The 11158-nt window shown below is 39.6% G+C and overlaps 1 protein-coding gene across 1 annotated transcript; it reads left to right on the top strand.

Moving 5' to 3' along the window:
- The first annotated feature begins 4899 nt into the window (after positions 1–4899).
- LOC149193895 (uncharacterized) lies at positions 4900–5918 on the top strand. The gene is made up of 2 exons (XM_089407474.1): positions 4900–5011; positions 5252–5918. The coding sequence occupies exon 2, from the start codon at positions 5274–5276 to the stop codon at positions 5916–5918; it is 645 nt and encodes a 214-aa protein (XP_089263600.1). The 5' UTR covers positions 4900–5011; positions 5252–5273.
- Positions 5919–11158: the final 5240 nt, after the last annotated feature.

The following is an 11158-nucleotide window of genomic DNA, read 5'->3' as shown; positions in this document are numbered from 1 at the left end:
CTTGGTAAGAAGGTTGTTGTGATTGAGCAGGAAGAGCTCGACTACATTGACAAGTTGGAGACTCACTACCGAGAGCATTTAGAGGATGTTCAGAAGTTTAGTTCCATGGACTTGGTCAATGGAAACTTGGTTGGTACACTTGAGCAGGACATGGTGGAAGGAAAGCTTGAAGCAAATCAAGCTAGACCAGGGCCGAGTTCCCTAGAAGAACCAAGCAGGGAAGTAAGATATCTTAAGAGGAATGTCAAGAAGGAGCGTAAGCCTATTGACACTTCTGAGACCGAATTCTTGAAGAAGGTTGTTGAGATAAGGCGCAAGACAAAACCGATAGAGGAAGATGGTTCCTTGAAGTTAAGTTTTGTGCAGGTGACCGTGAAGGGCAAGAGATTTGCAGCTTTGGTTGATACAGGGGCTACTCATAGCTTCGTGAGCAGGAAGGCAGCAAAATCTTTTGGGAAGAAAGCAAAGATGGAGAGGGAATGTAGTGCTTTCAAAGCAGTTAACTCTTCCATTAGAGCTATTGATGGTGTGTTAAAAGACACTCAGGTGAAGGTAGGATCATGGTTCGGGAAGTTGGACTTGAGAGTTGTGGACATGGATGATCATTCTATGGTGTTGGGGCTGGACTTTATGAAGCTTGCACAAGCCATACCGATGATGACCCGGGACATTCTCTTGATCACAGCTGAAGGAAAGAACATGATGGTACCGATGAATAGAAGAAGTTGCTTGGGGTATAGACCAAGGATGGCTTCTATGACCTTGTATCCCAAAGACCCGAATGTGAAGCATGAGGATGTGGAGCAAAGAGGACTTGGGAGTGTGGTTCAAACAACGAAGGAAAGGAAGCTTGTTGACTTCGTTGCAAGAGCTGGAAAGAAGAATGAAGGAAGTGAGAAGGGAACCTCACGAACATGGAAACACTTGTTGGGAGCATCTTCTACTAATGATCTTCACAATGGAGCTACAAATGAAGGGAGCCCGAGTGCTACTTCAGAAGCAGTGGTTGATGAAGGTTATGAGGGTAGAGATCCTGCTGGCATAGTGGACTTTTGCAGATATGCTATGGGCATATATGATTTTCAGTTGACAAAGGACAAGCTAGGTGAGCTTGGATGTACATGTGAAGAGATTGAAGCTGTGCATAGATACTTAAGGACACAACATCAATCTGACACATGGGTGGATGAGAGTCAGGGAGGAAACTTCCTAGCCCTCCTTTCTCTATAGATAACCTTGAAGGAAGGTTGATGTGGAGGCCTTGATAGGGAGGAACCACATCAACTTTACAAGGGGCCTTGGAGAAGGCTTCTTTATGACAGATGAGGACTTGGATGCAGATGATCAAAGGCTGGGATGGAGTCTACACGAGTTGGACATCATGGACAGCTAGAGTCATGGACATCAGGTTGACTATACGGGACATGTTGCAGATGGGATGAGGACTACTTCATGGACCTGAACATGGATTTACTTACATGGATGGAATCTTGATCAGGTTCAGGATGTGGCTGATGTTTGAGAAACAGTTGATGAGGACATGAGGATGTGCATTCTCATAGTTTGAGCGTGACAGTTGGACTGATCACCCGACTAGTTCAAACATGGGGACTAGTAGTGTACAAAGATGTGTTGGCATTATGCTGGAGTATCATGACAAAAGTTCACGTGGTGACATAGGGATCAAGATGATGAGGTGTATACCTTGGTATGGTTGTCTTGGTGACAATTTGGTCACTAAGGTGTTACATGATGGCGATGGAGCTTTATATATGTTGCAGAGATGTTTGCCTTATATGGAGGAGTCTACATCATGGTTGATGATGATCTTGGTGGGGAGCTACCAGGATGGTATGTTGTCGAGGACGACAATGATTTTAGGTGGAGGAGGATGTAAGGCCCTCATGACTCGGGCAGGCGCGCGACAGATGGACGCGCCGTGCATGATGGGCGGATGGTGGAAACGGGCGGGCGCCTCCGTGCACGACGAGCGGGCAACATTACATCCGACACTTATACGACTCGGGCGGGCGCCCTTGCACGACGGGCGGATGCGGTCACCCGGCGAGCGGGCGCGGTTCGACAACGAGCGGGTGCGGTCACCCAGCGAGCGGGCGAGGTTCGACAAACGGCGGGCGCGGTCACCCGGCAAGCGGGTGCAGTTCGACGACGAGCGGGTGCGGTCACCCGGCGAGCGGGCGCGGTCACCCGGCGAGCGGGTGCGGTCACCCGGCGAGCGAGTGCAGTGCGACGAACAAATGCGACGGAAAAATGCGACGAACAAAAGACTTAATGAAATAATGCGAAGTCCGAATGGAGTTTATACCCGAACAAAAGACTTAATGAAATAATGCGAAGTCCGAATGGAGTTTATACCCACGCGTTGGGGGATTTGCATAAGGGTGGGCCGACTTGCAAATGGATCAAAGTGTGGGCGTTTTGGACTGTTTTATGGGGTCGGCTTTAAAGGTAGACACCCCTTCACAAATGGGCAACAATGCATATATATACAAAGGCGCAGAGCTCATTTGGAGCATCAACACACTTCGCATCTCTCTCTATATCTGCGAAGGGGTAAAAGGAAGGCGCAGACATAAGTAGAGTGCGCATAACTCATGCGCTCTACCAAGGAGTGCGCAGTCTTTACCGGAGGTCGAGTTTAGGTGCAGAGATACGGTTTGAGTTGGGATTTTGTGCAGAACCGAGAGGAGGAGTTCTTGGTGTCTCGGGTGAGCACCCTCCTACCGTGGACGGTTGGCACATGGTTGTAAAAGGCTGTCTTTGCCTTGATTGTAAATATTTCTAAGTGTTGGCTTGGATTCTGCCAAGCACACTTGTATGATGTATTATTGAAGATTGTCATAATATATTATTATCGGGCAGACTTGTTCGGGAGTTGCCCCTCCCTTTATACTTGTGTGCAATTGTTATTGTCTTGGTTAATTGCATATTGGATAATGAATGAGTATGGGCTTCATTAAGTATAAAGGCTAATGCATTTTACTTGGTTGCGAAACACAAACTAAGTATGTTAATGTGAAGTAGGCGTAGTCCATGTGCATAAGTATTGTTAAAAAGAAAGTGCACGGTGGTGCCGCACCTCGCCGGCTCGGTTGGAAGACTACCGTAGGCCTGGGGGCGTGACAATATGTGTCCTATGCAAGTTGTAAATTTATGGCTGCATACATGCGTATACTTATCAAATTTTATCAAAGATACCTTTTTTTGGGGAAACAAATTTCACGACTTTTTTTGAACGAGAATTTCAGTAAGAACTAAACCGGAATGTTTAATGTTTTGTATTTCATGACTCTTTCTGAACGGGAATTTGAGTAAGAACTAAACGGGAATGTTTAATGTTTTGTATTATATAAAATAATAATGCTTATAATGGTGGAAGTTGGTTTCACCTTAGTTTTAATTGATAAATGTTGTTATTATTTATTGTAAATTTGAATTTGGTTTGCTAGGTCAATTAGGAACTAGGATACATAATACACTGAATTAGGCTGATAGGTCTTTCCTATGCATCAACAATTGTCAACACTTTTACCCTCTTCCGTTCCATCAAGTGAGACACTTTCAACCATTGATTTGAAGTGTGACTGTTTTTTCCAAATATCGGTTGAGTTGCCTTCTTGGCATGGCAAGATATTTTTACTGTTTTTTCCATCTTCCCTGGCTTTTGGCAAGCACTGGTCTGCTGCGATTCCGCTTCTTGGGCTTGTAAAAGTAGCGGTGCGATTGATTTATTGGGAGATCAATTCGCACAGAGTTCCTGTGCTTCACTTTTCCTAAAGCCTCTGCTTCTCGTCTGAAGACACTCTCCTCGATTGGTCCGTCTGCTAATCTCCTGATTGATAGCACTGTTCCATCCTGCAAACATGCCTTGAACGTGATTCCATACCTGGTTCTGCTCAGTACATGTTCTTCATCAAAATGCCTTGTGGCTTCCAGAGCATTGGCGTAAGAAATTGGGTTGTAGAACATGATTAGTGTCTTCTCTTGTTCACCATTGGTTTCTCTTAGTCGTCGTCTCTTGCGCTCCATTTTCACAAGACAAATCACCAGGCAGGTTGTGGCGCTGACAAGAAACAGTGCCCCGCATGCCATAGTTATGGCGATTAACAGTATAGCCCGCTTTCCATGCCGATGATGGTGATGCTCATAATGACAATGTTGGCAAGTGGTGTCGAGAGGCATGCCATAGAGCAAAGGATTGAAAGCAAACGAAGACGCATTGAAGCGTGCTGCGAGGGTTGCAGGAATTTCACCTCTCAGATGATTACGAGAGAGATTCAAGAGTCAGAGAGAATGGCCATCCTCTGGAAATTGTTGTAGGGATATTAACCATGGAGCAATCTAACGAATCAACTTCTAGTACTACAACCTTTGCAATTACTACTCCATCGACTTTAGATCCTTGTATTTTAATCAACATCGTGCCCGATCTATTGGAGAGCATATTTCTGAGAGTGTCATCACAGCAATATCCCCAGATCCGGAGGACGTGCAGGGCACTGAAAGGGTTTCTCGACGAAAGCATGTTCCTTGGTCAATATATCAAAGCGCAGGTTGTGGAATGCGGAGAAATCATGGTTCTGGTGAAGTTGGGGTGGAGGAGCCATGTAGCGCGTTACAGGAACAGATGCAGTGGTCGGGTATCATGGGAGTTGGGCTGCAAACTTGGCTCCTGCTACTATCAATGCTATAATATCAGAAAATTCAAGTTGAGAGAAAATCGATGTTACAATACCAGAAAATTCAAGTCGACAGAAAATGGAGCAGAAAGTTCCACACTGGTTAGCTGCCATGACAAACTGTTTTGCCCATGGATTGAATGCTCGACATGGCACAGGTGGTTTGACATTGGCTTCGTGCGTACTTTTCTGTGAAACAGGGCACCCGAATTCGAGAACAATACCGAATTAGAGAGCGATACCGAATTAGAGAGCAAAGGCAAACGCCCTCGATGTGGCACGGGTGATCAACTCTGCAATGTGTGTTCAGGGTAAGTTTGTCTGCAGTTTTTTTTTGAATTTGCTTAGTTTATGTTTCTAAGTGAGCTTAATTTAAGTTTATGGTTTTTTTTCCAATGTATAATGTTTTTACTTTTAAATTAATAATGTAAGTTTATGTGATTTGTGTTCATATGCATGCTCATTTTCACTGATGACTTGCTATTTTTGAATTTATTGCATGATCTAATCTAATTTGCTGTTATCTAATTCTATTTTATTTTACAATACAGTGAACAAAAATTCTGCTCATGCATGTCAAGTTTATTATGCATTAAGAATCCTATAACGGGTGTTTACAAAATGCTTCGTTTCATGGATGGAAAATGGACATCCAAACTAAAATGCATTGCAAGGTCTAGCCCAGATCATTTTAAGGTTTTGGTTGCCATGCTGGATGATACTAATAGGCACTGTGATCGTGAGAACGACATTAGTCTTGTGAAAACAATGATATATGATTCTGTAACCAATTCATGGATAGAGTTCATATCTCAGCATCACCTTCAAAATATGAGAGTAGTTGATACTCATGGAGTCTATTGTAGGGATGCCATGTATTGGCTATTGGAAGCCCATCAGAGCCTAATAGTTTTCTCGCTAAACAATCAGAGTTGGGCTATCCTGAAAGTTACAAAACCACAGTGTGATCATCCACTAGGATTGGTGGTCTGCAAGGACCAAGTGTTAATGGCAGGAACAAAAGACAAAGTGATTGTCATTTGGAAGCTAATCAGGCAAATGGAATGGCAACTAATTTCTAGATCGACTGAAGAAATATTTGATGAACTTCAACGAGCTGAAATGGCAATACACAGTGCACACAATGCCAATGGTGATGATGTTGTTTGTTTTGAAAACTTGCTTAATCGGATCGTGTTAATGATACTTGTGATCTAGAAAAATGAACTCTAATACAAGTATCTTGTGATATAGATATGAAAAAAACATCTAAAGAAAAGTAACTGCACAATGATCCAGTCCAAGAAAACAAGGTTTTCCACAAACCAATTAACTCTTCTAGAAAAATTCATCAATTCCAATTTAATAATCCTATCGGCCTCTCTTTGTACCTTTTGGGACAATTGCTAGTAATTATTCTATTATCAATAAAGATTGTGTTTTGTATATTTATTATAAGACCCAATTTATATAGAAGTTCAATATATATTGAGTACCATAGAATCTATAGTGTGGTTGGGTATATTGATGAATATATAAATTTTCACAATTTGCTATTGTGATGTTAAATTATGCACTTTGTGCCACTATATAAGTAATTAAAATATTCATGATTGAAAATAATTTTCAAGGGGTTTGGAAGGTTTTCATTATTATTATAATTGTCTATTTCAATTTTTAAAATATTAAGAAAAATATTATATATTTGAGTATTTGTAAGATTTATATTCTTAAGTCTATTGGGGTTATTTGGATGATTGGGTAGAATGGTCGTTATCTTCACCACCCATGTTCAAATCCGTGCTAGTGTGGGTTGGCATGGTACCAACAAACTCAATTTAGCCCTCGGGTTGGGAAGGAGATTAATTCAAATCCCCGCTAGTGATATGATGATTTATAATGTATTCATAAATATTGTTAGCCCTTGCGGGGCAAATCAATTGGAAAGTGTAGTTCAAATCCTCACTAGTGACATGACGAGCTATAATGCCTTCATAAATATTGTTAACCTCTAGGGACAATTCAATTGGAAAGTGTCGTGAAATTGAGTGTTATGTATCAAGACATTTGAGGTTCAAAACTCCCCAATTTAGTCGTGTCTACAAAAGGGTCATACATAGGCACCTAGAGGTTATAGTGGTAGCAGTCGGAATTGACTTTGTGTCACATAAGTATGAAACTATCCCAGTGGTCGATTCCTCTAGTCACAAAAAAATTGTATATTCCTAAATTTTTCCTGTATTGAATTTTAAACAATTGAATTTGAACTCAACTTGGTAACTATGGTACAATCATTGAATTACAAATATTCCTTTCTCTTTTGTTAGCAATCAATGTTTTATTGATAATAGATAGGATCATCGATCATTGAGTTGGGGCAAATAATAACCTTACATGAGCTTACAACTCACAACACTTGGTACACTAACACCCCAACCCCCCTTCCGAAGAAAAACATAGGGTAAAAAAATGTTGGGTCTTCGAAACGAGGCTTAATAAGGTATCTAAGTACTCCCGTAAGTGGAGAAAAGGAGAAAAACCCACAAACTCCTCTCCAAAATAGAGAAAGGTGGTAGTGTTCAGATAAACATGGAGTTGAAACTATAGATCCCATAACGATCATTGAATGGCAAGAACATAAGTCCGCTCCAATTAGGAAGTACCAAAACATGAAAAATGAAAGCCAATAAATGTCAATGAGCTTGGTTGATCTATGAAGTAGAAGATATTGCAAAGACACAAGAAATACAAACACTAACAACTTCCTTATAAATGTTTCAGAGAAAATAGACATTAGTAAAGAATCGACATAAAGAATTCAAACAAAAGCAACACCATCAACCAATGAACAAACAATGATGCTTATAAGTATGGAAAACATAACTCAAGCTCAAACATGGTTTTACAACACTCAATAAGATGTTTGAACACATCATCAACACTGATTAAATAAAATCAATAACAACAAAGCAATGAAAACAATATATGTCGTCGTCTAACTTTCCTCCCTAAAACTCAACTAAGAGAATAGTAGCAATTAGCAACCTCTATTGTCATCGAACCCCACACCCCCCCCCCCCCCCGTCCCCCAAAAAAAAAACACAATTGAGGGAGCAGTGTCAATCAACACAAACAATAGGAACATTGTATGATTGCAGAACCAATGAGGCACAATGGTATGAAGTTCGTAAACATCCGTTCCAATGATGCCATGTCCATCCATCGATCCAACCATAATCAATCTGATCAAAACTAGTCCATGGTTCAACCTTTCTTGTCAACTCTATAATGAATTGAATGCATAGTGACTAGGTTTCCAAGAACTCTAATTTTTGCATAAAGTTGTATGAGATGAAGGTTGTGACTTTTATTTTGTACACTCAAATCGAGGTGGAACAATAGGAGGACAACCATGTACATTAGCGACACTCTTTAAAAATGAAATGATCATTTATATGCACAACAAAATTACCAATGGATTGGTCTTCCAATAGCCTAGTTTGAAGTCCACATGCATCAAAAGACACCTACCTAGATTTAATAGGATCATAAGTAGGCAATGAGTTAGAAGTAGTAGTATATCCAAGACTTGATTTATATTTTTTTTTTCCAAAGAAAAAATTGTGATTTTATTCAACTTGAAAACCAACGAATAAAATTACATTTTGCAGATGCCTGAAACCATTCAATCAGATCAACATTTCAACCAATGCACAAAAATAGAAAACAACAAAACAAAAATTACATAAAATTGTCGGGGCTAAGTGTGATAGCAATCAGTGAGTTCCCCTTTTTTCCATTCTTTCTCTCCACCTTTCACCAAACTCCTTGATTGGGAGCAGGTGATAATATTTCCAGTTGGTTGCCTTCCACTTTGAGGGGAACTTCTTTCTCTCGCTGCAAACTCTCAAATGTATGGATTAACTTTATGCCCTCTACTTCCTTTTGAAAGGGTATGACCACCTTTTACTTCTCTATTAATACAATCTATGTTGCTCCTTGGATGTTAATGTTTTCCTCATGTTGATTTCCAGGAGTTTGGATCACTACTAAATCATAGGATTTTTTGTCATGTTTAGCAGGATCCTTCTGCTTCTCTTCTCCCTCCTCCACTTAGGAGCCTTGTTCATTCTCTGCTTCTGGTTGTTGAATACTTTCATCCATTTCTTCATCTTCATTAGCTGAAGAAGGAAGATCTGGAAATTTCCATCCCTTTGGCTTTTGCGATATTTTCTTTGTCCTTTTTTTCGCTTGAGGGCATGATTTTTGCAGGTGCCCTATCTGATGGTAGATTCAACACCTAAATGCAATATTTTCAAAGTCTAACAACTGTGTCCACTTGAAATCTTGATGAGTTAAAGAGATGTGATATGGTAAGCTTTTGCTTAGGTCTAACTTCAAGTATATGCGAGTAAAATTAAAGATACCTTTAACCATTTTTTCTCGATCCATCTTTAGAAATCTCCCCAATGAATTTCCAATGCCTTCTAAAATTTGATGGTGCCAAAAAGGAAGAAGGAGATTGTGCAACCATACCCATACTGACATCTTTGTAACCACCATTTTTGTAGAATCAAAAGATGGAAATCATGGAGTGACGAAGAGACCCACCCTTTCTGAAGCTAACTACATTGACCAAGCCCCTATGAGGATTTATTTCTAGTTTAGGGTCTTCAAAAAAATTTGAAATTCTTCCCCATGATCCATTACGAGATCATGGCTCAGACATTGACTGTACATGAATTTTGGCGAAATGAAATGCTCTACACTCATCTTGGAAATAAGAAAGGCATTAAGAACCCCTGGCGAAATATCTCTTAAGAGCCACTGAAACCAATCCCCATCCTCCACTTTGTCTACCAAAGAATTAAGCCAAAACTAATTTCATACTCTCGCTACCCTTTCCTTGCTCACTACATCCAAATCTATGTAGAAGAGAAGATGATTGTGAAAAATTACATGAAAGTGATCCTCACACCTCATATCCTCATGAACGAGAATAGATTTACAAAGGTCATCACACGCAGGGTTGAGGTACTCCATATCTAGGACATTTAAGAGCCTGTCTTTTGATCCCTACAACTCGTTAACCTTGAGACCACCGTGGACAATATGATCAAGCCAAAGCTTCACCAGATCACACTACAGCAAAGTATTTTGGGCAACAAAGAGGAGCTGGAAGTAAAAAATGACAGATGAACCTCTGAAGACATGAACCCTAGCCATATTCGCTTCCCTAAAAAATTATTTAATTTTATAGTAAACAATTTATTTTTTAATACAATAATTAATATTTCCAAGACTTGATTTAGATGTTTGTACTTCTACCACAATAGGGACAAAAAATTCCTATGCATTTTTCCCCAAGATCTCCTCTAGTATATCCCATTTTGTTTAACAGTCAAAAGCCAATACATGTAGTATGTTTTTCAAAATTGGGTGTAACAAAAGTATGTGTTGAAACACCAATATCATCAAGGTTACAATAAATATTTCTAGAAGTAAAAGATGGTAAGCCTGACAACTCAAGAATGGTGATCTTCCTCTTAACATTTTGTAATTGACCGACTTCTAGCTCAAGTTTATACTTGCACTCCTGCAAACCTTGAATAGTTTCATCCTTCTTTGTCAAATGTAGAAAGAATGCATTATGATATTCTTTCAAAATATGATTTTGATCAAGGAGTCTATTTTTATCTTCTTGAAAAGGGGCAAATTCTTCAAAAAACATTTCCATTGAGGCTTTCAAATAGGCAATCTTAGTTACTCACTGAGCATTTTGCTCCTCCAGCTTGCTAATTTGTTTCTTCAAGAAAGAATTTTCTGAGTCATATATGGACTCAACTTCCTCCTCCAAATCATTAAGAAGGTCAATCTTGGTCTGAAACTCATATACAAGATTCTGGAAATACGTTATGATGGTTCACTCTAGATTATCAACCATCCTGATTTTCTCAACTATTGTAGTTTGGAACAGATTCTTAAGAGTTACATTTTTCTGCTTTCAATATAGCAACAACAAAGTGCAGGTTATGGACCTCATTGTGAAGTTGAGTGAACTACCTCATTATGATAAGTTGCTCAAAGCACCATAAATTAGGAAATGAATTCAAATATGAGTAACCTTTAGTTAACTCAAAAGAAATGTAAAAAGAAAGCCTTGCTCCAAATTAAATAATAGTGGTGAGAGGTGAAGTTATGGAACTTCAAATTATGAAATGGATTTTACCAAAAAAGAAAAAAAATCTTCCAGAATGACTATCCTTTCTAAAAAAACTTTCCCAATAAAATATTTCAATCGAATTTGAAGAAGACCCCTCACTTCTATTCTTTAAATTGGGGCAAAAATGAAGAGTAAATCTTGATGAGGGTTTGTTTCCGTTGAATGCAACCTTCTCACCTCCTCTACATTATTTACGTGTGGTCTCTATGCAATCGAATTATAGCTTGGAGATCAA

Source organism: Pinus tabuliformis, chromosome 2_2, assembly GCF_031772625.1.
Source record: "Pinus tabuliformis cultivar Carrire ecotype Pingquan chromosome 2_2, CPIR1, whole genome shotgun sequence".
Classification (NCBI taxonomy): domain Eukaryota; kingdom Viridiplantae; phylum Streptophyta; class Pinopsida; order Pinales; family Pinaceae; genus Pinus; species Pinus tabuliformis.
Note: the sequence above shows the minus strand (reverse complement) of the source record. Positions and strands in the feature narration are given on the sequence as shown.

Bases quoted from the DNA above. Each gene is read 5' to 3' on its own strand.
- LOC149193895 (XM_089407474.1), top strand. From the start codon at position 5,274: ATGTCAAGTTTATTATGCATTAAGAATCCTATAACGGGTGTTTACAAA.